Source organism: Typopeltis vanoorti, chromosome 20 (assembly GCF_054136105.1).
Source record: "Typopeltis vanoorti isolate ZY-2024b chromosome 20, IOZ_Tvanoo_1.0, whole genome shotgun sequence".
Classification (NCBI taxonomy): Eukaryota; Metazoa; Arthropoda; class Arachnida; order Uropygi; family Thelyphonidae; genus Typopeltis; species Typopeltis vanoorti.
In genome coordinates this window covers 78,217,161-78,244,503 of record NC_143568.1, presented here as the reverse complement: position 1 = coordinate 78,244,503, position 27,343 = coordinate 78,217,161, and the positions used below count along the sequence as shown (strand labels likewise).

At 35.6% G+C, this 27,343-nt stretch overlaps 1 protein-coding gene across 3 annotated transcripts in view; it reads left to right on the top strand.

The window, feature by feature from the left end:
- The window catches only part of sud1 (Prolyl 3-hydroxylase sud1), a 232,918-nt gene that overhangs the window by 86,333 nt on the left and 119,242 nt on the right, over window positions 1–27,343 (top strand). For all 3 annotated transcript variants that reach the window (XM_090410657.1, XM_090410658.1, XM_090410660.1), the window contains exons 6-7: window positions 2,260–2,360; window positions 26,909–27,025. In XM_090410657.1, the coding sequence (XP_090266783.1) occupies window positions 2,260–2,360; window positions 26,909–27,025 (218 nt within the window). The remainder of the gene's footprint in view (window positions 1–2,259; window positions 2,361–26,908; window positions 27,026–27,343) is intronic.

The following is a 27,343-nucleotide window of genomic DNA, read 5'->3' as shown; positions in this document are numbered from 1 at the left end:
CTAAATGAGATGAAAAAAAAACTTATTACTTTCCATCTTATTGAATAGTATCATCACCTCTTTCCAATCTGTATGCTGTGGATTTGAATCATTATACAGGCATGGACGTTTGTGAATGTTTTTAGGTAATAGGTGAATTTTGTCATGAATATAACTGTTACTCTGCTTATTTGAAATCTAAAGTGACTTGTTGTACAATGGTTGATATCTCGAGCAGGATTTTTAGATTATTAATTTCTTAGCATACTAAAGGTGCTATTATGCTCTAGGTTTTCTTCCTTTTGTGTTTGTGTGATTTTTATTTGAAAGAAAAATAAAATAAACAAAATATAAAAAAATAAATAATTTTTACTCCATACTTAAATATGCATGAGTATCTCCACAGGCTCATACATGTTATTTTTTGGTCACCATCCATTTACGGTATTAAGTTATGAGAAGTAGTCCAACTCCAATATTACTTGTAAAAGCTTCATTATCACAAGCTCCTTTATATCTTGAATAATGCTTTTTATGTATAATGAGTAGGACAGTTAGACACATCATATAACTTAGATTTAAAACTACACCACTAAGTACAGTATCTTTTATTGTTATTTGAGTACTCCATGGAGTCAAAAGACTCATCACAGTAAATACACACTATTCATTAATGCAGTTCCTATCATACATTTCCTTAAACTTATTCACATTGGGGTTCACAACCACCTCTGGCAATCCATTCCACTCATTCACCACTCTCTCCAAGTAAAGAACCTAGACTGCACACCCTTAGACAACTTCCAAGTGTGCCCCATTGCTTTCCCTCTACTCTCCATGTATTGAAAATTTTCTCTTGTGTCAATCTTATAGAATCCCTTTAGTAATCTAAAAGTTTCTATCATGTCCATTCTCCACATGTCATCCAAACTCTGCAACTCATAGGGATATAATAGCCTCCCTATCTTTACTTGTCAAAATGATCTTCAACATCCAAGTAATCTTCTGAGCTATTTTGCCAACTCTTGCAATATGTTCTCTGAATTTCAAATCTCTATCAACCATCACTCCCACATCCCTAGCCTCATCAATTACCTGTAATCTAGTACCATCAGTATGATATGAAGTATGCAATCCTTTCATTTCAAAGTGCATTACCTTACATTTCAATCATCCCACAAGATATCTATATCACTTTTATCAGTTATTGCCCTGCCAAGTTTTGCATCATCAACAAACAACTGAATTCTCCCCCCTCTCAAAACTTCTACTATATTATTAATGTACAACTTAAAGAGTAGTGGTCCTAGTACTTAACCCTGGGCCACTCCACTAGTCACCCTCATTTGCCTTGATTCCACTCCATCTACCACCCTCTGATGTGTATCAGTTACCCTCCTATTCATGCCACCATCTTCATATCCATTCCCATTTGCTAGTTTTCCATGCAGTATTCTGTAGATGTCTTTGCAAAGTTCAACAGTATCATATTGTATCCATTTTGTTGTCACCTTACTATAAAATGTGAATAAATTGAGTCAGGCCCCCAATAGAGTGTCATATTTCTATCCACCCATTCCTGAATTTAACTTTTAACTAACTTTTCCAAGTACTTTAACTACCACTCCAGGGATACTAATTGGTCTGTAATTTGCTGCTTCTGTCTTCGAGCCACCTTTATGTAAAGGAACTATCTTGCCCTCTTTTCACCTTGGAACCTTGTCAGAGCTGAGACTTAGAAAAATATCACATTGATATTTTCATTATACTGAGTATACATCCAGTTTATCTACCTTAATTCTCACATCAGTCTCTCTATATCTTTACACTTTATTTCAGCCATTACCTGAGCAGATTCGTTAAGCTTGGAAAAACTTGTGATCATAGTATGTCAAGAGCATATTCAGGGCATAATTTTAAATTTGACTGCTTAATATGTAATTATGCCAACTCTCAGATTTTATCTCATTCCACTATGCATTTACTCCAATGCTTTTAATTTCATACATATCATGAAAATGCAACAAGACATGCTGTTACTATTTAATGAGCAGTATAAAGTTTATCATGCACGTGATCTTGGCATTCTGGAGGTTTGCAAGATGACGAGCTTGTAGAGCTACATCACATTTTTTCTTATCAATCTTGAGAGTTATTTTTCATTTTATTATTTAATTAATTAATTTATTTATTTTTGCATGTCATAAGAACACAATAGAAGGATTTTGTATAAGAACACAATAAAAGGATTTTGTTTTTGTTTACTTAAAATTCTTTCAGAAAGTTATTGGGTGAAGATATCTTGCCATGGCTGAAGGAAGTAACTAATCTTTCTCTCACCGACACAGTTGATGTGACATGTTCTCGTTATGATTATACAGGTGAATATATTTGCATTTTCTTATTAGTATATTAATCTTAATACCAACGTTACTTCAAATGAATAGCTGACCTCTTTTTTTTTAAGTGTAGAAAATTTACTACTTTAGCTTTTAGGAAGTGATTTCACAACTGTACAGTGATCTGTTCATAGATTAAAATATACTGAAGTGCAAGCCAAATTGTCAAGACTAGTAAGTGCATCAAGTGTAAGTCTATCTATGCATGTATCAGAATAGACCTTATGTGATGGCATGTAAGTGGTTTTTCCCTTTCAGATATACGAGGGTAGTCTGAAAGGTTCTCGACCTAACGATGAAAAAATGAATTTATAATTTTAAAATTATTTCTATTTTTCAACATAATCTCCCTTAAGACTAATACATTTATTCCAGTGACTCTAGCACCATTACCCGTCCATGTAGCGGTTCTCATTAAGATCTGCAAAATACCCCTCTACAGTTGCAAAATACAAAATACAAAATGTTATATTCAGGCAATGACAGTCAAGGAAAAGGAGGAGTAACCATGGTATTCAACACTGAATACGAGGCTAATCTTCTTGAATGGCAGGCAGTCTCAAGTAGAGTGATGTGGACAAATATCATAATGGGGAACTGGATAATGATACTTGTGCCCATAGTCTCACAGAAGGTTGTACTAAGAAGTGGAGGAATTTTTTGAGGCTTTAGAGAAAGCAGCTGACACAATGAAAAATGAAAAGTTGGTCCTTGTTGGGAATCTAAATAGCAGAGTAGGAAATGATTGTCAGATATACAAAAATATTTTGGGAAAATTTGAAGAAAAGAGCAAAGCTAATAATAATGGCAAATACCTGTTTATTACTAACACAATGTTCCAACATAAAAATGTAAAATTCACACGAAGGAATAAGAAAAGTCTCATTGACTATGTTATTGTTGATAGTGATGTTTTCTCATTGGTACAGGACACTAGAGTGTACAGGGGATTTGAAATTAGAAGTGGTCACCGTTTAGTCTTGAGCAGGATAGAATTGAATTTCATATTGAAAAGAAGAACTGTAAGAGAGTTTTAAAGCAAATAAAAATTGAGCAGCTGTCAGATGTGAACTGTAAACTAAAATACATAAACATTATTCAGAAAAAAAATGAAAGAGTTAGAACAGGAACCAAACCTCAGAGATTCATTGAAAAGCCCTGAAGAAAACATTGATTCAACTAGAGAGGCATGTAGTGAGATTGTTTGCAAAGATAGGAAAATCAGAACTCCATGGTGGACACAGTAAAAAATGTAAGAAATCTGAACACTGTGTAAAACTAGCTGAACAGAAGTTATGGGGAAAACTTTGACAAGAACATAGAAAATAAATATCAAGAAGGTGGGAATGGATCTGAAATGGAGGAGGGAGTGCTGTAAAAGGAATTAGAGATGATAAAGGTGACATGAAAACTGGAGAAAAGATATCCTTGATGTATGGAGTAATGACTTTGAAAAACTGCTAAATGAAACAAGCAGTGATGACAGCACAGTGATAAAAAAAACACTGAGAAGACATGCAGTCAGGAATACATATCCATACTTGAAGTAGCAAAAGCCATCAACGGCTTGAAATGTGGAAAGGCAGTAGGAGTAGATGATATTCAACCAGAAATGCCCAAGTATGAAGGTATGAAAGTCTTACAGTGGCTGGACAGAGGGACAAATTCCAGATGATTGGAGTAGTGCTCCAATAGTACCCATATATAAAAAGCAAAATAAAACTGAATGTGAGAATTACAGAGGAATTTCTCTACAGAGTGTTTTCCTGGTAAGATTTGTGCAAGTTTACTCAAGAAATGGTTGAGAAAGCTTGAAGAACAAACTGGATTCAGGCCAAATAGAGGCTGTCAGGATCAGATTTTCACTTTATGATAAATAGTTGAGAAATCATGGGGATATAACAAAGATCTGTATTTAAATTTTGTAGATCTAAAAAAGCATATGACAGAGTGCCAAGAGAAAAGTTATTCAAAACTACAGTTGATGGTGTCAATGGGGCATTGTTTAGAGATGAGATTATTAATCGCCATTTCCTATGAGATTATCTCTATTAAGATATTTTTATATTCTGAGTGTTTATTTATTTACACAAGGGTTCATTCCGATTGGTGCAATGACTTTTAATTTCTTTTAGAATCCAGAAAATCAATGACTCAAGACCAAATACAAAAAAAATACACATTTAATAAAATTAAAACAATATATACAACTGAACATGTTATGAATAAAATTACATAACTACAAAATACTAGATCCAAGACCTAAAATAAATCTACACTGTAGAGATTTTCTTATCCAAAAATATTAAAATCACCAATTCTCTGACTCATTCTGTTACTAGATTGTTTAATATATACTTAATCACGTCTACCAGACTGAACACCTTGTTTCAAAACAACAAAATGTTCATAGTCAGTTTCCATGTTAGGGCCTTTTCCAAAAATATAAAATTCTCTTCTTCTTTTCCATGGGATCCTTTCTTATTACCCTTATGTAGTATACAATATTATTCCTCACTGAAATATAAATACTCTTACCTCTTGCAGTTCAGTTTGATGCAGAATTTACTAATTTTTGTACCAGAGCAAAAAAATTTTCTTCTACTATTTCAAAAACAACATATCTAAGTTGAGCTAATTCCGTCGCCCTTTCCAGTAGAAATACAAATATATCCAGCATCCTTAAGACAGATGAAACTTTCCAGTCAGCGTTTCCTTGAACATTCCTTTAGAACATCGACTGCAATATCTTCTTTTATTTACTAATTACTTGACAGTCTCAACTCCTCCAGTTTAAAGACTCACAGTTTTACTATTCCTTTTCGGAATCCTCTATTAATATTCTTCCGACTGTCACATAAAACTAAATAATCTTCATAAGAACAAAATTCCTCCGGTCTGTGTTCTTAAACTTCCATTAGCTCTCTCTTGTTTTTCCTGTTACTTCAGTACTGAACGCTCTGTCTTTTAACCGTCAATCACGCATCAAACTCCTTGGCGAGCATGTGCACTATATGTGAGTGGCAAGCAAGAAGTTACGTATAATGGCTCACGTGTTGTCTCCGTTAGCATAATGAGAATGTCTTTACAAAACATGCCACTTAATAATTTTAAACTACATTAAAATTATTAAAAGTAACACAACTATCCAAATCCAGTAAGTACATTAATTTTTTAAATGTTTTATATTTCATTTTGACAAAATAATATCAATAATGGGCATATTGCAAGTGCCGACAATACGCATTAAACGTAATATATTAACATAAACAATTTGTAAAAATATTCATAAAGCTTAATTATGATTATTTTTAAAGCATTATATCAAGCAATACTTAGTCTTTATTTGAGTTGTAAGTCAGCGGTTAGAATTGAAGGAAGTACAGGAAGATAGTTTACCTCTGTTATTCATTATCTATATGAATCACATTATGAAGGAAAGTGCTATTAAACCTGATATCAAAATGACCTGATATGTTAATCTCAACTTTATACTGATGATGTTGTTAATGAAAAGAGATTTATTTTTATTTAGAGATGTTTATATAGAGGATATTATCATAATATTAATCCTATTGACTGCACCATTGTTTTTTGAGGTGATTTTTAATTAATATTATCCTTATTCAATCTATCCTCAGTTTTATGAGATTTCTCTATTCAACAATTATTTTTTTTTTATATCCGAGTGTACCTATATATTATATTGCACAAGGGTTCACTCCGATTGGTGCAATGACCTCTTTTTTACTATTGCTTTGAGAATCCAGAAAATCACTGACTTAAGACCAAAATACAAAATAAACACATTTAATATAACAAAACAATATATATACACTTCAAACAAATTTACATAACTATAACTAACTACAGAATTAATTGGATCCAAGGCCTTTTAAAAATAAACTTACACTTAAGACTAGAATAAACATTTTGTTTGCACAACGACAAAATGTTCATAGCCCGTTTCTCTCTCTGTCAAGGCCCTTTTCCGAAGATATATGACTTCATTTTCGTAGGATCCTTTCTCATCACTCATGTAGCACACATTAATTCTTCCTGACTCAATTCTGTCTTCCCTTCAGTAGAAATAATGGTTAGATCCGGCATCCTTAATACAGATGAAACTTCCTAATCAGAGTTTTCAAGTACATTCCTTTAGAACGTAAATAGCAACTTCTTCTTTTATTCACAAATGCTTATTGACAGTCTTAACTCTTCCACTTTAAAAAATTCACAGTTCTATGATTCCCTTTTCGGAATCTACTACTAATCTTCCAATTAGTGTTTCCTTGAATATTCCTTTTAAAACATCTATAGCAATATTTTCTTTTATTTATCAATACTTATTCCACTTTGAAACTTCACAGTTCCATGATTCCTTTTTCAGAATATACTATTAATTTTCCTCTGACTGTCACATAAAAAAACTCAATTTCCTTCGAATCTAAATGTCTGCTGGCCTGTGTTCTATTTTCCTCCCGAATGCTCTCCTTGTCAGCTGTCAATCACACATCAAACTTCTCGGCAAGCATGCGCACTCCATGAAATTGGCAAGCGAGAAACTAAATATAGTGGTTGACACGTTGTCTCCGTTAGCGACAAGAGAATGTCTTCATAAAACACAACACTTGAAAATTTTAAACTACAATAAATTGTTTAAAGTAACACAACTATTCAAATCCGGTAAGTACATCAATTTTTTTAACTTCTTTACATTTCATTTTGACAAAACAATTTCAATAATGGGCACATCGCAAGTGCCTACAATGCTTGTTATGAAACTAAAACTAATAAACATACTAACATAAACAATACATAAAAATATTCAGAATTTTAAATTATGATATTTTTACAATGTTATAATTCTAAATAAATCCAGTACAAGTCTGCAAGATTCCCTGACTAAATTGAATAACTGTAGTAATAAATTTGGTATGAACATCAGCAGTAGCAAGACAATGAAAATCTGCAGAAACTTTATAAATATCAACCGTGTTGTGAATGGAGAACCTACAGAACAAGTAAAACATTCAGTTACTTAGGCACAATGTTTAGTGAGGATGGTAAATTAAATAGACCAAAATGAGATGGACGTTATCAGAATCAACAAAGCTGGTATGGTTGGAAATCAACTGAATAGATTTATATGAAATAAGAGAGAAATTAGCCAAAACACTAAATTACCTGTATACAAGACAGTGTTCAGACCAATTTTAACTTATGAATCTGAGAGCTAGGTTAGAAATAAAACACTTGACGAAAGACTTGTAGACCACAGATATCAGAGTCCTGAGAAAGAGCTAATCTCAGGTGGTATGTCACTTAAACAGAATTGGAGAGGAAAGATTGGTTAAACAAGTGTTCTCTGCCAGGTTGGCAGGAAAAAGATCTAGAGTATGACCAAGATATAGGTGGATTGATACGGTAAAAAAGTGCCTTAGAAGACAGAAATATAAGGTCTGATAATGTTAGTCTTGACAGGTAACAGATTGATTTGGAGGAAAATTGTAGATAGAAAATTAGTGGTGATGTGAGTTTTTCATGTAGTTCTATCATATCCTGTACACCTCTTGAGAGTACATGTTGGGAATTTGATGATGATTTCAGTCCAGTTGATGCACTGACTTTTTTTTAACTTCTCACCTTTAAGAATCCACGGGGAAAAAAAAAAAAATATATATATATATATATATATATTATTAAGGGTGTTTACTCGGATTGTAGACATTTTATATTGGAATTTTGCTGACTAGAAACACCAAGATAAGACAAAAACTTGAATTAGAACACAACTAGTTTCATCGGAATGCCGACTTCTTCAGGTGTACATACTATCACAAAAAACTGGAAAGATTAGGAAGATAAAAAGTGAAGTTCTCACATAAACAAATTAGGAACAACAACAGTCAAGTTTGAACTGGCATCTGCGTAGCAGGTCTTTTTCCAGTCTATCTGGTGTTGACGCTCTTCTAAATTATAGTTGGCAGAGAAAAGGACATGACTGGAGAGGGTGCTTTCACGGGTTCTCTTGTACAAGATATCACGTGATGCTCTTCGAGCCATAGGGAGATAGACTTATCGGTTTGCCTAATCTCTGAGTGAGACTTATTGGTTTGCCCATAATACGGCTTCCTGCAACTACAGAATGACCTTATATATTCCTGGGAATTGAAGTTGGTGATGTTTTGGCTTGGGTTGACTCAGGAAAGAACGAAGTTTTGGTAGAGTAGTGAAGTAAGTACTAATATTAAATTTCTTCATAATTTTTGTCAATTTGGGTGATAGAGAACTCTCTTACAACAATGGGATGTGTGCAGTAGGGTTAGAGTTATCTTCTTGTCGAGGTTGGGGACGACGTATAGACGGCTAAAAATGCTTTGAGGTGAGTAGCCATTGTTTAAGAAAGTACTTTTGAGGTGGTTAAGTTCTATTTGAAGATCTTCTTCTGAAATTAGAGATCTCGCCCGATGAGCCAGAGTGGAGATAATTCCGAGTTTCTGCAGAGGGAAGTGATGAGAGGAGGCATGCAAGTATCTGTCTGTATGAGTTGTTTTTCGAAAAATAGAAAATTTGAGACAATTAGGCATCCTAGTAATCTTTAAATCTAAAAAGGAGAGGACACTGTTCACTTGAAGTTCCGATGTGAATTTGCTGTTTTGGTGGTGATTGTTCAATTGATCTAGGAAGGTTTGTAAGTTCTCTGAACCATATTCCCAGATGAGGAAGATGTCATCTATGTATTGAAGCCGCAATTTAGGTTTTAGTGTAGCACTAGAAATTACTTTTTCCTCGAAGTCTTCAAGAAAAATGTTGGCTAACACTGGAGACAAAGGGCTGCCCATAGCTAAGTCGCTGATTTGTTTAAAAATTTTTCCTTCAAATAAGAAATAGCCATAGTTTACACAATGCATTAATAAGGAGAACATTTTTTTAGGAGATTGAGGACTTCTTCGGAAGGAACATTTGTAAAGAGAGAGACAATGTCAAAGCTGACCATTCTGTCAGACTCCTTTAGTTGTAAATTTTTTACCTTAGATATAAAATCCGCAGAGTTCTTGATATATGAGGAAGAATTTCCAGTGAGATGTTTTAAGAATGAGGCAAGGTATTTCGACAGGTTGTAAGTGGGTGAGTCAGTGCCTTTAACTATCGGTCTTAAAGGTGTGTCCGCTTTGTGGATCTTTGAAGGCCGTATGAACGGGGAATCAGTGGATGAAGAGAACGGTGGCGATAACCTGATGTGTGTCTTGGAAGTTCCCAAGTTGACTCGAGAAGGTTATTGGTCCGGTTGTGAAGTTCTCTCGTAGGGTCACTTTGTAGAAGAGAGTAAGTATTAGACATTAATAATTCATTAATAATCAACACTATCTCCTACCCAAAGGAACTCTTTCCCACCAAAATAGAAAAGGCTGCCTCACATCTCCCAAAACAAGTAGTGAACCTGCTCAGAATAGAAGCTATTTTTACAATCAATAACAGTCGTCCGCCTCCAGATAATTTATCTTGTGCTGAAAGAAAAGCTATCCACGAACTTCGTAATAACGACATTATTATTTTACCAGCAGACAAAGGAAATGCAACAGTTGTCCTTAACAGATCTGATTACCGCACCAAGATCAACGAATTATTACAGAGAAATTTACAGAATGGTTCAATAATTGCTTTGTACCAGAAGTGGAAACCTATGAAGCAAAACGCTCTTGATTTTAAAGTTTTATTAATTGTTGACAATGTACCAAGTCTTCCGCATTTACAACATTCCAAATGCGCAGGTAGTGTTTTTTCCGCCCAATACAACAAGCATTATTCAGCCATTAGATCAAGGCATAATTGCTACTTTTAAAAAAATATTACTTTAAGCACACTTTTCAATTTATATTGGATAAACTAGAAAATGAATCATTAACAGTAACTGACGTTTGGAAAAAATTTTCTATTTTGGATATTTTGCTTAAATCATGTTGCATCTGCTATCGCTGAAATAAGACCACAAACTTTAAATGCTTGCTGGAAAGCAGCTTGGCCTGGATGTATTGCAAACAGTGCAACCATGCAAACGTTTTGTGGATAATGCCTTAAGTGATGATGATATTATTGGATATTGATTAACTTTAGATATCGTCGGAGATCCAGAAAACAATAGTGAAGCGGAAGAAAAACCTGTCCCCTCACTGCAAATATAATTCTAGAAGGTCTTGAACTGTGCAATAAATTGGAAAGTAATTTTCTTATTAATGACACAAATTCTGAACGAGCCTTTAAATTCCAACGTGAGCTGAAGAACTGTATGTCTGGATATCGCGAGCTGTATAAAAAATGAGTGAAATCCTCATCACAAAGTTTAATCACTGATTACATTGTCAGAAAAAAAAATCAGCACAGAACAAGGGTGAAGCTACTTCTGTTTGTGAAGAACCATTGCCTTTACCATACAGATTTGATGCGCTGACTATCTCTTCTGGTGATGAAAGTGCTTTTGCACCAGTTCACAAACATTTGCCGAATATTGTCTAATAGCGATGATAATCCTGATGACAAAATGTTAAAAAAATTTTTTTTTTTTTACTTTTCAATAAAATTAAATGAATAAAGCTTTATAACAAACTTAGGCATTCTTATTTTCCTGAATTTTCATACACTTTTTTATGCGATTTTAGATTTATTTTAATTCATTGCTTTGGTTTTTGAAAATTATGGAATTATCCCTGATTTTTCAACATAAGTTAGGCCTTTTTTGTGTGATTTTTTTATACACGGTTTTCTGTGGAACATATCTACTGCATAAAAAGAGACCCGAGTGTGTGTGTGTGTGTGTGTGTGTGTGTGCGCGCGCTAAAGATACCAAGAAATTATATACTTAGTTTTAATCCTTTTTCCAAGGAAGCAAAACAATGTTTTGCATGTGAAATATATTTATGCCTGAGCTACTTGTATATAGAGGGCATTGTTGGACTTATGTTTTTTATTTTATTTTATTATATATTTTTTTTGTGTATTTTCGGGATATTTTTTCTAACCACAGTGACGTGTATGCTAATTTTTCTTTCTGTGGTTTATTTTAGTGAATAGTTGAATAGAAAGTATGGACTTGTAGTGAGAAGAATAGACTGTCCCATACAAATACACTCTATTTCTTTCCCGTATTGCGGCTGTAAGCATCTCCCTCACAGACCAATATTTAGACTCTTCTGGGCAAAGTATAGAAGTGTGTGTGTGTGTGTGTGTGTGTGTGTGTGTGTGTGTGTGTGTGTGTGTGTGTGTGTGTGTGTGTGTGTGTGTGTGTCTACACATGCGTGCTATAGGATTATGTACCAGCTGATTAGAATAACTTCTGTGGTTCATTTTAGTGATTAGCTGAAAGAGTAGGGACTTGTAATTGAGAGGAATGGACTCTTGGAAATGTCAGCCCACTCAAAAATCACTTCTTCCATATTCAGACCTTCACAGTGTCTTTGCACATACCACTGTGTGGATACTCCTCTGGGCACAGTATGGAAGAGTATGTGCTAGCAGGATTATATACCAACTTACTGGAAATCCTCTTTGCATTATCAGGTTCCTCCTGTTCTGTTAAGTGACTGTCTGAAACTGCTGTAACTTTTAATGGAGGAGGTGTTGGTCCTTCTTAGTATGTTCTGCATGGCCTTGAAAAATATCACTTATACTGCACAAAGCAAGAGAGGGGAAGATAGAAATTGGGATCCCACAACTGGAGCTAAATCAGAAAGGAAATTGGTGGTGTTTCAGCAAGTATTAAATTTTATTTATTGCCTAAGGATGTCTAGTTAGCATTTCTTCTCCAAGTAGCAGAAATATGCACTGAATTTGCCAGAGTTCCTTTTGTAGAAATGGGTTGCATCATGAAAAGGCAGAGTTGGTAGATGACAGGTTTTAATGCAACAGTAAAGCTGAAATTTATAAATAGCTAGTTAATGTAACAGAGTATCACAAAATGGAGGTCAGTAAAGAAGGAAGAATCGCTTCCTTAATTTTCGCCTGAACATCTTTTCTTTGTGTAATATTTTCCTTTTTTTCTTCAGAGGATGACATGTAGCATTGCTTACAAGAGGAAATGAAGTACTTAATAAGCCTTTTTTTTTTTATTTGTGTATTTTTAACAATATTTAATTTTTACTTTTTGTAAATATAGTGAAATTTGCAAGTACTTTAATCAGTTTATTCATTTTACAAATGCAGTTTATTTTTAAATAGATAATTATGTTTTTATTAACCACTGAACAATACCTCACCAAGCTTATGCTTCAGCATGTTTGTGTCATCAGCATACTGATGTGCTCAGGAAAAAAGAGGAGAAAAAAATAAGCAAGTTTGTCTTGAAATTCTACATGCTAAATTACACAAGAATCCACCAGTTATAATCCTAGTTCAAGATTTTTGATCACTGTTATGCTCATGAACTTGACATTGTCAGCATCCAGGAATGCGTTAGCAGAGCTAATCTCAGGTGGTATGGTCGCTTGAACAGAATGGGCGAGAAAAGATTAGCCAAACAAGTGTTCTCTGCCAGGTTGGCAGAAAATAGACCCAGAGGAAGACCAAGATATAGGTGGATTGATACATTAAAAAGTGCATCAACTACTGGGCCTGGCTCCCACTGACGAGACCTCAATAAAGGTCGAAACCAGTATGGGTAGTGGCCCTTGCCTTAATGCATAGCATTACACATATCTGCAAGGAGATGTGCTTTGCATTATGGGAGATACTGAGATAGGAGTGATGAGATCTTTCTCCACCTTTGCAACGAGTTGCCTGGTGTTGCACTACCTTACCCAAGTCCTGAAGATACTTTCAGATGCAAACTTTGTTTGCTCACACTTGGATAAAGGATTAAGCTAAACTTATTATAGTCTAACCAAGTGAAAAATAAACTCTCACTATCATATCCTGTACACCCCTTGAGGGTAAATGCCAGGAATTTGATGATGATGTTATGCTCATTCATGGAGCCAATTATATTTTCAGTATTCATTGCGTAATGATATATTCATATGCCATTAGTCTTTATGGTCATGAATTTTAAGCTTTGAAAACCATAATTACTAATTGCATATGAATATATCATTAAGCAATGAATATTGAAAATAATTGGCTCTATGAATGAGCATAACAGTGATCAGCAAATGTTGAACTGGGATTGAAATGACCTCGCATTAAATTCAAGTGGTATGTGTGTTAATGTTACTCATCTCATCTGTGTAAGCATGTCATTATTTTTAACTTATATTATAAAATTCTTTCTTTTAATGTTACATGATGTTTACAGCATTCGTTTCTATAAAATTATGGAGACTATAACCTTGTTAAGAATAATTTAATTTCCTAACGTTTTGATCTTCATATTAAGGTTATCATCTGGAGTACACGCCTGCACACACACAAGCTATATTACATTTCAAAGAAGGGGAGGAAAACTTAAATCAAAGCTATATCCTATTTATAACAGACCAAATTCATATTAATGGTTTTAATACAGCAATTTTAATACAAACAAAAACTGGTGTGAGCCCAACAATGTTTGCTCAGGCAGGTGTGGGGATACTCACAAACTGTCAGACTGTTGCTGAGTGGATCCTATTGGAGGATGGGTGTGTGTTAAGGCTCCAGATGAAAAACCACAACTTGGCTGTGGTGCAAGCCTACGCACCTAATCTGAAGTCAGAATACTCTGCCATGTCTGTCACTCTGTCAAAAGCAGCATTCACTTCCTCTAGATGCTGCTTTTGACAGAGTGACAGACATGGAATCAGTCTTGCTAATGGGTGACTTTAATGCACATGTTGGAACAGATGACCAGACATGGAGAGGTGTGGTTGGGGAGAATGGAGACCCTGACCTTAACACAAATGGGTTGAAATTATTGGACTTCTGTTGTACTAACAGCTTGTCCATAATGAATACCTTCTTCCAGCACCAAGAAGTCCATAAGTATACCTGGCAGGGATTCACTTGGACAAAGGTCTCTGATTGACTGAGGAAAATAGGTCTGCTGAGACTATAAAGATCTCAGCAGACCCATTTTCCTCAGTGCTGGACATTCGTGTGAGGAGAGGGGCAGAACTGTCAATTGACCACCACCTTGTTGTCTGCACTCTATGGCTACAGAAACCAAACCAAATGCTACCATCAATGCTGGTAGACCTAAGCAGCTATACTGCATGAAATGGGCGGCATTAGAAAATGAGGCTGTGAGGAAGAATTTTGCAGATAACATCTCCTCCAGGTTCAAAGAGATTCCCAAACATACTGCAGATGTTGACGAGGAGTGGGAGCTGTTCAGAACAGCTGTTACTGCCTCTGGACTCTAATGCCGTGCAGAAAGCAGCTCGGTGTGGTGACGGGCAGTGAGAAAAGGACACCTTGATGGAACCAAGAGGTCCAAAATGCTGTCTGAGCAAAAAAGGAGGTCTACCTAACCTGGTTTAGGGTCAGATCACCTGAGATCTGTTTCCGGTACACTGAGGTGCAAAAAACTGCTCCTGAGGCACTAAAGACAACAAAGCAGAAGGCTTGGGAATCCTTTGGAGAAAGATTAGACTCATCCTATGCAAATGCAAAGAAAGTATTCTGGCAGACCATCTGCAACCTTTGAGGGAGGAAATCGTGCACAGCAAGGGCAATTAAGGCCTATGATGGTGCACCTTTAACAACCAAGAAGGATATCCTCCACAGATGGAGGGAATACTTTGAGAACCTTCTCAACCCAGGTGGCACAGCAGCTGTGGACATCCAAGAGGTGCAGATCGGGGCAATGACTAGTCTCACAGCAGAAGAGGTTCATTTAGCAATAAAATCACTAAAATCAGGCATGGCTGCTGGTGATGATGAAATTCAGCCTGAAATGCTAAAAGCCTTAAATCGAGACGGTGTTCTCTGGCTGACTCGAGTGTGTCAGGCTGCTTGGGTATCTGGACGAGTACCAAAGCAATGGCAGACCAGGCATTATAATACCAGTCTTCAAGAAGGGAGACCAGAGAGATTGCAGCAACTATTGTGGCATCTCTCTGCTCAGCCTGCCTGTTCAAGTATATGCTAGGTGCTTGGAAAGAAGGTGCAGGAGCATAGTTGAGTCAAAGCTCCAGGAAGAACAATGTGGCTTTCGTCCTAGTAGAAGCACAACCAACCAAATCTTCACTTTAAGGCAAGTCTGTGAGAAATCTTGAGAATATGTCAAGAATGTCTACACATGTTTTGTGGACTTGGAGAAGGCATATGACCGGGTTCCTCGGGATAAGTTTGGCAAGTAGTACAGGAGTATGGAGTGGATGGTCAACTATTAGCTGCCATCAAGTCCCTGTATGAATGCCTGGAGTTTTGTGTCAGGGTAAACAGCACAAAGTCTGAACCTTTCACAGTCTATGTTGGTCTCCACCATGGGTGTGTTCTCTCACCCCTCCTTCACATAATATTTATGAACTGGATTGATAGGCACAGCCGAGGCAGTGAGTGTGTCAGAATTGGAAGATGTAGCATTGGATGGCTGCTTTTTGCAGATGAGCTAGTTTTGCTTAGCCCTTCCACAGATGACCTCCAGCAGACCCTGGATAGGTTTGTAACTGTTTGTGCAGAAGCCGGGATGAACACTGTGGCCAAAACGGAAACATTTGTGGTCTCAAGACAACCATCCCAATGCACTCTATGTGAGAGTATCGTCCCACTGAGGTAGGTGGAGAAGTTTAAATACCTTGGGTCCATTATTCACAAGTGATGGAAAGTGGGATGTAGAGCTAGATACTCAGATTGGCTCAGCAAGCACAATATTGTGGGAGCTTTGCTGTTCGGTAGTATTAAAGTGGGAGTTAAGCCAGAAGGCAAAGCTGGCTGCCTTCAATACAGTCTATGTCCCCATACTCACCTATGATCGTGAGAGCTGGGTAATGACTGAAAGAATGTGGACACGAATCTAAGCGGCTGAATTTCAGCTGACAAGACTCAACAGAGTCAGAAGCTCTGCAATTTGGGAAACCCTCAATACCCAACCGCTGCTTCTCCGTGTTGAGAGATCACAGTTACGATGGTACGGGCACCTGGTCAGAATGCCACAAGAAAGGCTCCACCCCCAGCAAGAGGGTGGGAGGTCACGTTGAAGGCCAAGGACTCGTTGTATAGATTATATCCAGAACTTTGTGTGGACACGTCTGGGAGTCTCACGAGAACACCTGAGCTTGGTGGCAGAGGATCGTGACCATTGGAAGTTCCTCTTGCAGCTGCTTCTCCCACAACCCAAGTAGGAAAGGTGGACCTTGAGAATGGATACAGCAATAGGTGGTGGCATGATTGATAATTTATCATCAGTGTTAAGGCTAAGATCCTGTATTAATAGTCTTGCAGTTATAAATAGGATATAGCTTTGAAGTATTTTTTTTTTTTCCCACTTGAGGTCAGGCTAGCAGAATGTAGAACTTTTCATGTTAAGTCACTTTACAGTTTCAGATTTTAGTAATTGCTGTCACTTTTTTCAATGGAATAAGAAATATATCTGGTGTTCTTAAGACAGAAGATGAAATTTTCCGTTAGTGTTTCTTCAAACATTGAATTAGAGCATCTACTCAAATATCTTCTTTTATTTATTTACTAATCACTTGTAGACAGTCTCAACTCTTCCAGTTTAAAGATTCACAATGCTATAATTCATTTTCAGAATCTTCCATGAATATTCTCCTGACTGTCATGCTTACTTAAAAATTTCCTAAAAACAAAATTCTCTGGTGCTGTTCTCCCCTCCCTCCCTCCTTGTTTTCACCTGTTACTCCGATGCTGAAAGCTCTGTCAGCTGTCAATCACCCGCCATTCTCCTTGATGAGAGGCATGCACATTACATGTGCATGCCTCTCATTGCATTTACATAGCATGTGCATTACATGTAAATGGCAAGTGAGAAGTTAGGTGGTAATGGCTGACACATCGTCATCATTAGCGATAAGAGAATGTTTTTACAAAGAATGACAGATATCACAACACCCAACAATTGTGAACCACAATAAAGAAGATTGAAATTATTACAACTGTCAGAATCTAGTAAGTATACATCAATCTCAAATGCTTTGCATTTCATTTTAACATATACATCAATATTGGGCACATTGCAAGTGCCAATCATGCATGTTTTGAAACCAAAACTAATAATATACTCAAATAGAGAAACAATTGTAAAAAAAAATCATAATTTTAAACTATGATTATTTTTACAGAGTGATTTGTTGCAATCAAGCTCGTTCCTGAAGACATACTAAAATGATTCACTAAATTAAACCTTCTAGTTCAGAAAAATAAAGATCTAAAAATAGATTATTTGCCCTCCTCTTCCTCCCCAAGAACAAAATAAAATCATAAAAATATCTAGTATCCTGGATGGGGCAGAATTTGATGACATCTTAGATATTTTTTCTGAGTTGGAAGAGATAGACACTGACTGTTTACAGTTTCCCTTGTGAAAACTAAAGCCTGGTAAAAGCTAATCCTCACAAAACTAAGCCAGTTGGATATATTAAACATTAAATTCAGCTTCCTACTTTTCTGATTCTACCAAAACATGGATGATTACAAGGTATTCTTGCAAAAACTTAAGTGTTTCTGTTTGCAAGAAATATATTTGAAACTTGGTGAGGTTGATGGGAAGGACCCGTCCACGGAGGAGTTCCCATCCTTGTGGGCAACTATACCCTTCTCCAATGAGTTGCACTTTGATACCAAAGAGGTAATTCGCAATTTGGCTCTCGGTAGGAATCTCTTATTACAGTATTCTGCATCTATCACTACCACCTAGTGGAAATATTTCCTAGCATGACCTTAATTACCTAATGTTGCAGTTGTTACCTCTGCAATCTTAATGTGAGATTTAAATTTCCACATTATTCTATGGGATGGTACACAAAGTTCAGAGGAAATGTTATGAAGCATAGAGGTGCAAGAAAAGAGAAAGGAATGCTCGACTAAGTGAGAAAGAAAAAGTAAGAAGTGAGTTTTGTATGGTAATGGTAACACATGTTAAAAGAGGTGTGCTTAATGAGAGAGTGATGAAATTGTGCTTATAATTACTCTAAAAATATTAATTGAAAACCAAAGAGAATTTCAAAAAGAAACACAGGTGACCTTCATTGATTATGAAAAAAGCCTTTGATAAAATTAATAGAAGCTGTTTAAAATATCAACCAATCTAAATATACTAAAAAGCTATAGGAAAGATTGACTTCTATTTGGGTTTATAGGTCAGATTTATTTCCAAACTAGTTGGTATAACTTAGTTTAAAAATAAATCTGACCTATAAACCTAAATTGAAGTCAATCTTTCCTATAGTTCTTGTAGTCAAAAATAACCATTTCATCATATTATGAATACCAAAAAGCTCTTACAGTGTATTTAAGAAATAAAACAGCAGTCAATTAGAACACATATAAGAATGGAAAGACATATCAAGAGGTGTATGGCAAGGATGTACCTTATCACCTCTGCTTTTTAATATATCTATCCTATATATATATATAAAATGATAAGCTTTTTATGTCACGTTTTTTGAAACGTTTTGAAACTCAGGGGCTACCCTGAGTGTCGAGTCATCAGAATTCAAGGAGAATTAGCCTACTAGTCCGGAACTTGGGGGGGGGGGGGGGTAAGAGGAGCTAAAGGATCTTCCTCAGCTATAGCCAAGTTAGCCGGTCTTGGGCATGGACAGCAGGGTTTTTTCCGCCAGTTTATCTGGGGTTTTTCATCCTGCAAGCAGGTAAACCGGCCCCGTGAACACACAGGGATACAGCCAAGAATACTTATAGGCATAGGGTGACCATCCTATCCTCGTTCTTTAGTTACGAAATCCAAGCATGCTTGGAAGGTTGTGGGCCTTAAAGGCCTGTTAAAGCCATTGTGATAGAGATATTAAAGGACAGAAAAAATAGTAAGACTTTTTTCTAGATTGACTAGGGCTTCAGCACATCTACATAAATCTTTATATAAACATGAACGTTTATATAAAGATTTATATAGGTTTGGGTTTTCAACTCCGTGTTGTGCGAGGCCAGATTTCTGCTGTTTGATAAGACGAATATGGTCTTGATGTTCCGAAATGCATTTATGAACAGATCTACCTGTCTGTCCATAGTAAGACAATTTACAGGAGCATGGAACCTTGTACATGCCAGTGGTCATCATGTAAAATCTATTAAATTATGGCCTTTGTCTTAATCCTCTTTGAAGTTTCTAGATTTTCTCTTCCATATGTTAAAGGACAGAAAAAATAGCAAGACTTTTCTATAGTGACTTATTAATTCGGTCCAGTTCATAAACTAAATACCTTCCTTGTCTCTTCAAAAGACAATATCCTCCTCTCTCTTATTCTATAGTTTATTGAATACATTATTCTTGTATACTGCATTATTGTGGACAGACTGGTTGTTCTGCTGGTCTGTGTAGCTCAATGGAAGCAAAATTGCATCCTCTGAACTAGGCTGCACCCCCCCCCCCCCAAAAAAAAGACTTAAGTTTGATCCTAGTCTCCAACTAGAGGAACTTTCTCTAATTCTTTCTTTGACTGGTTCCCAAGTTAGTCAATCTTTGACACGTGCAAGTGGGTTTTTTTCTCCCAGAAACTCAGATTTTTCATCCTGTAAACTCAAGAAAATCAACCATAGAACCCACACTATATTTCAGACAATAACAAGTTGTGTTGTTAGGGGCCATGAGATGGCGATACTTGTTAGTTGTCTCTTGATCAGATGTTGCTTATAATTAGTGATATATAATTTTGGACCAGCTATCTCTGATTGGCTCCTGGTGGAGGTTGGGTCCTCATAAGGGAATAAAAGATGCTAGCTGATTTCATTGGTTGTTCCACCTAAATTCATCTTGCAGGAGAACAAGAATATATCTCACTTCAGTTGACCAGTAAATCTGGTTTAACTAGCCATGCCTTGTCCACCAAGCACAGAATTCATTGGAATAAATAATATTAAAGTGTTACACAAAAGTTATTTTCTTATGGAAAGATTGTATAAAGAAAGTTCCGAAGCACACATTCACAAACTTAACCTCAACAAAAATGATTGCATTTAACTTCCTTGATTTGGGAAGTTATTACTATTATTATTACTATTATTACGGGCAACTCCAGGGAGTCATTAGACTCATCGAGGGAGGCCCAAATCATATTCATCACAACTATTTGACATTCATACAGTATCTATCATACCTTGCCTTAAACTCATTCACTGTCACAGCATCCACCACAGACTCAGGGAGCGCATTCCACTCATTCACTACTCTAAAAGTAAAGAACCCAGCTCTAACACCTTTACTAACCACACTTTTGCCCAGTTTCCATGGATGTCCCCTAGTCCTCCCACAACCAGCCCTGTTCTCAAAAATATCTTCTGAATTAATTTTATAGAAACCCTTCAGTAATTTGAATGTCTCAATCATATCTCCCCTCCTCCGCCTATCAACCAATTTTTGCAACCCACAAATCCTCAACCTGTTCTCATACGGTTCATTCCACAGACCTGCTATCATCTTGGTCACTCGCCTCTGGATCCTCTCCACCTCCTCCCTAATAGTTATCCTAACTAATATTTATCGTATTAGTTATAGTTTCATAAAAATATGAAGTAATTAATAAAAATTGAAAATTTTATTTTATTTTTATTATTTGATTTGATTTCTTGATATCTATTAATGTAGATGGAGTCATGCTCTTACAGTTGATAGCACCTATAATATTATTATTACGTGACGCCTCCAAGGAGTCCAAAGACTCGTTGAGTGAGGGCATCTACTCTACAATTCTGTCTCCACCACTCAATCCACCAACTACAGCAAACCGCATTATCTACATCACCACCACTAGTCTTTTCACAGACAATCGCAAACATCCATGCCCAGCCCATGGCAGGATTCGAACCCGCAGCCTCTTGGCTGGAGAGCGGATATGCTAACCACTTGGCCACCCAGGCCCACAAATATCATGTTCTTTCAGTTTATTTGTTTTTATATTTATCTCTTCCTCCTGTATTGAAAATAGCTATGAAACATAGTCATAAATGCTACATAAATTAATAACATATTTGTCGGCATATAGGACGACCAGCGTATAAGATGCCTAAATTTGAGGCTATTTTTAGGTTTTAAGCTTATGTCGGTTGTATAAGACGACCCCCCCAATTTCTTCTTTCTTGTATTAATGCAATGTTAGGTTTTGTTGTTATATCCGTTATTTTTATATCTATGCATATGTTATTTTTTTGCATAGCATAGATTTAGTATTTACGTGAATTACCCTCATTAAAAGTGATTAGCCCCAATTTTAATTAATTATTAATTTTGCATTTTTTTTTAAATTTTAGGATTATTAAAATTGCTATCATTTAAAATTATGGAACCAGCAACAAAACGAAGAAAGTATGAAGCTTGATTTAAAATAAGGGTAATAGAAATGGCAAAGCAAACTAATAACTGTGCTGCTGCAAGAAAGTTTGACATAACCGAGAAGATCGTAAGAGAATGGAGGAAGAAAGAAGATATTAAAAAATATGTTAGTCTATGTAGTACTACTAACATAGCAGTAACATAGGTCTATGGGATGCACCTTATGAGGATAGGTTAAAGATTTGTGAGTTTCAGAAATATTGGCTGATAAGCATAAAAGCAGTGATAAGATTGAGACATACAACTTCAAGGTTTTTACAGAATTAATACAGCAGAAATTTTTTAGAACAGGTTTGATGGTGGGAAATCCAGGGCCATCCTTGGAGATTGAGCACAAGTGTAATTAATCCTATTAAAAATCTTAATTTTAAATTTTTAACAGTTTTAAATTTTAGGCCTTGTATGAGGACTAATTTTTTTTTGCTTGGAGAATAGTGAATGAGTGGACTATAGTCTACCAGAGTCTGTTGTGGGCTCTGGTAGACTAGTCTACCAGAGTTGTGGTAGACTACCCCACTATTCACAGTTATGACACCCACACTGTTGTGGGTGTCATAACTGTGAATGAGTTCAGAGTGAAGTATGATAGATACTGCATGAATATTGAATAGTACTTGTCATAATGTTTAGGGCTTCCCCTGATGAGCCTCTGGACTATGGAGTTGTTTTTCTAATATGCTTGACAACAGTAACTACCCTTTTCCTCCTAAATGCTGGAAGTAACACTTCCACATTGGCTGTCATTCACTGCTATCGACTTGAGTTTTTTCACTATCCCTCCAAAACCCTACTCATCACACTTTTTTTTTGTGTATGGCGAGTGGGGTTTTGCATCATTTGCTCATACCTGAGCACAATACATTCAACATTACCAACAGGACTTGTAGACCCAGTTCACATAATCTCTCAACAAATATTGAAAATGTCTTGGACAAAATCCAAAAATTAAGAGTAGTAGTCCACCTACTCTTCAGTCTTAGAACAGAATGGATGTGCAGTAGCTTACCTAAAAGCAGAAAGAGAGAGCAAAGAAAAACATCTTTTCCACTGACTTCAGACAGTTTGGATTACAGCAGGCCATTTTATAAAGAACACACCTGCTGAGCAACTGCTGTAGAACAAGATGAAATTTATTATGAGATGGTTAAGCATCATCCATAGATCAGCTGCTCTACTTTTTGAATAGAATTTTCATTTGAGAATGAATTTCTGGAATCTGACAAATGACAATTACTATTACATTTCCAAAGCAACCTAAGAATCCAAATGCACCAAAATTTGGTTTCTGAGGAACAACCTTTTCCCTAGATACATTCTAGTTTCATAAAACATCATTCTACGCTAAATCATTTTATCCAACTGGAAGCATCCAGAAGCATCCAATGGAGATGCTTTCCTAAACGAGCACTTCATGCAATTTTCTTTGAAGTGGGAAAAGCATATGATGCAGTTGAAGGGTTGGCATATTGTGAAAGACCTACTTAACTTTGGTTTCAGATGAAATCTCTCACTCTTTGTAGATCAAATCTTCCAAGTCTGAATGGAATCAACCTTTTCTCCAAGAGGATCCTTTCCATAATTTTAGTTTTGGAGGGAATCTCTTTCTTTTCATTGAACACTTTTTCTCTAACTGAATTATTCAAGTATGAGTCGGAACCACTCTCTCCCAATCCTTTCTCCAAGAAGAAGGGAGTCCCACATTTAAGTGTCAGAGTTAACTCGATGACAGAATAGTATATTACAACTATAAGAAATACCTTTTATGTGGATGACTTTACCATCTTTTGTCATTTTTGCAGTGTGTCAGTCATAGAGAAACAGTTGCATCAAACCATTAACCATCTTTCAAACTTGGCTCTTGTAATTGGATTCAGATTTTTCCATGGAAAACTCTGCATTATTGTTTTCATATTTACTGTTTATCCTGACTCCTGACTCAGAACTAAAATTAGGACAAATGATAATCTCAGTTGCAACTAAAGCATGGTTCTTGAGACTCACATTTACTCAAAGAAAACAAAATAACTGACATTTCTGTCTCATATATGTCAGAGTATAGAATTTTGTTCATTCTTGAACTCATTCTTGGAGTGCTGCCTGCACTCCAAGAGGTTTCAATCTCTTGGAGTGCAGGCAGATGTTCATTGCTTTGCTTATTTATTTATTTTTTTAAATATATTTTTTCTATATTTTTATTTATTTATTTTTACCTGATCCAGAAGCACTGCTCTAGAGAACAAACATAGAACTTTTTCAAGTCACTTCAGGCCTCCAGTAAGCGGGGTATTGGTCTCACCTGGGAGATGAAATTCATTTCCCACCTAAAGATATAGAGAACTTATTAGGTCAAGACTCGGTTATTGGCTTCCAAGTCTGTACTTCTAACAGAGGTAATACAATTTGGTTGGTTGTGTCCATTCTACCATTGGACTATCCAAATGGAGTGTTTTGAACCTACCATTATGGTAGAGGTGCATTCTGTTATGCAACTTCTTGTGCAGATAACGTAAATATTTGCCCTAACTTCCCATGTCTTCTCTCAGCAGATCTTTCAAACACAAAGAGCACAATGCTGATTTTATACCTGTTTATACAGATCGTTCAAAATCAGTCCTTAGAGGAAAGGGGATCTGCATCTATGCTTTCCCAGGCATCATGATATCTAATCAGATTCCACCAGATTGTACCAGCTACACCACTGACTTCATGTAACAGAAGTTAAATTAAATAAAATAAAACTGAGGTTCATTATTTATACCAATTCAAGAAGCTTTCTTCAGACACTTAAAAGCCTGGTATATCAACAGCATCCAGTGAGCTTCCTGATTCATCATTTACTCTATCAGATAAGGAGGCTCCACACAGATGTTTGCCTGCATTTGATTCCCAAGCTACATTGGAATCGAGAGAAACAAAGCTGCAGATGCTGCAGTTGGGTTGGCTCTTTCTCTAAGATACCTCACCTGCTTGCCCTCTACACGAATTACTGCATATTATAAGAAAAATTAATATGTCGACAGCAAACATCATGGCTTAAAGAGAACAACAAGCTATTCCAGTTTAAGCCTGAAATTAAACTGCATTTAGTCTTCATAGGGTTCACAAGAAAGGAAGTTCTTGCTCTGCTTCACTTAGGTCATACCCAAGTCGCATACTCCTTCCTGTCGAGTAGTAATGATGTGCCTATGTGGCATAGCGATTTAATCTAATTTAATGAGTACAGTTATTGTTTTACTACTTTTAATTTACTGAGACTTACACACTCAAACACATTTTATCCACCTTGACAGATATACCTCATGTTTTTAAATTTTTACACGAAATCAATTTATTCACATGATTATGATGTATTTTTGTTAGCACTTTTATATTAATTTTTATCTTTTATATTATTATGTGACACCTCCAAGAACTCATCACTGGAGGGCACCTCTCCTACACACATCTAACCACCTCTCCTACTACTTAATTCTCTTATTTAATTTATTTATTTTAATTAATCTATTTATTTTTATATTTTTATTTATTTATATATTGTAGATGCTTTTATTTAAGCACTTCTAGTACAATTGGAAGAACAGTAGGATATTGTGTTCTTCAATTGGAAAAGACTTGAGTTTGATTCTTGTTATGATGAGAAGAATCTTTATATGGAGTTTTCCAGTTGAAGATAAGTTAGACAAATGGAGGTAGTAGGGCTTTTTCTTCTGGAAATTTCGGACTTTCATTCTGCATATAGGCATATCAGCCAGGAAATAAGTAGTGGTGATCTGTAGATGGCATTGTTTAAATGGTGGATAGTGCTGTTATGAGAATACGTGCAGTTTGTAGATAGAAATGGTGGTGGTGATCCACCACCAAAATGATGGCATTGTTTAAATGGTGGAGAGTGCTGTTATGTGTATAGATTGAGTAAGTAGTGGAGACAGTGGGTTGTGTGGTGTGTCCTTCGGTGATGAGTTCTCGGAGGTAATTATTATTACCTGAGGTGTCAAGTAATAATAATTATAGAATTTCTATGTATTTACATACAGTTCCATTTTAATGCTTTCTAAACTTTCAAATCAACAAATTGATGGTCTCACAGTGGGCAGTGAAAATCATTTATTTTCACTGCCCAGTGAAGTAAAATGTTATGCGTTTTTGTGGTTTAGCAGTTCTATGGGAAGTTTTCGGTATTGAAATTACAATGTAATATAAATAAGGAGTTTAATAAAAATAAGCAATTAAAACCCGACAAATTTTGTCCGTCGTAAGACTTACATCATCAATGGGTAGTGGTACATAAGGTTTACATAACAAAAGCTTATTAACAATTAGTTACACATAGCAGATGTTTTTGATAACTTCATAATTGTTAAATATAATTGATAAACCAGAATACAAATAATAAATTCATTACTGTATGCATGTTGGAAGATTGCTAGTTATTTTTATTAAACACCTTATTTATATTATAATGTAGTCTCAATACTGAAAAATTCCCACAACCTCCAGTGTTTTTCTTCTTTTCTTGATCTGCTTCTTAAACTTCGTTAGTCCATTATAGCATTCTTATTTTTTATCATGCTGGTAAGCATCATAAGCGTCCCTGACTGTATTTACCTATCTTATCTTAAGATTTTGCCTTTGGATTTCTCAAGTTTCATTCTTTCCTTTTAAACCCTTTCACTTTTTTTTCCTCTGAAGCTTGTCAACCTTGGTTATTAATAAAACTTTCTTATGAATTTAACTTTTCATTTTAATGCTGATTTTTAGCTTAGTTAGAATAAGATTAGTTATACTTATCTCTAGTTATGAAAATGATTTGCATGATTTATGCAACTTCATTTTTCCATGACAAAAAAAAAAAAAATGGGACTTGGTTCTTTTGTTATATCTATCTATCTATCTATCTCTCTCTATATATATAGATAAAATCATATCGTACCTGTTTCAGTACCGATCAAATATTTTTTCTATCAGCGCTTGCTCTAAATGTCAGTTTACTTAAAGTGTATTCTCTCTCTCTCTCTGACACTCACTCACTCATTGTAACTGTTAAATATTTCTACAATTATACATTTGAGATATCTTTAATACTTTTTTTAAATAGATGTGTTGCTTTGTCATGATGATGAGTTAGAAGAAAGAAAGATAGCATTCATTTTGTACCTTGTTCCTTCATGGAAACAAGAAGATGGTGGCAGTTTGGATTTGTTTAATATTGATGGTAAGAATTTTTAAGTATACTGTAATTTTGCAGTTTGTAACATTGTGAATGTATAATCAACACTGCAAAGGTACTAATGTAATACCAATACAGTTCTGTGTACCTTGATGAATAAGCACATTACTCATTAAGTTTTAAAAGAGGTATACCGTGAGTAGACATATCGATACAAAATTAATAACGGAAAAACTCACGTACAAAGATTATTTAATAGTATAATTTTCCAGTCATCTTCAGTACATTAAGCTCAAATTAAACAATAACTGACAATTCCAAAAAGCGCCACCTAAGTAGCTGGTGTAAGATATATCTGAACCA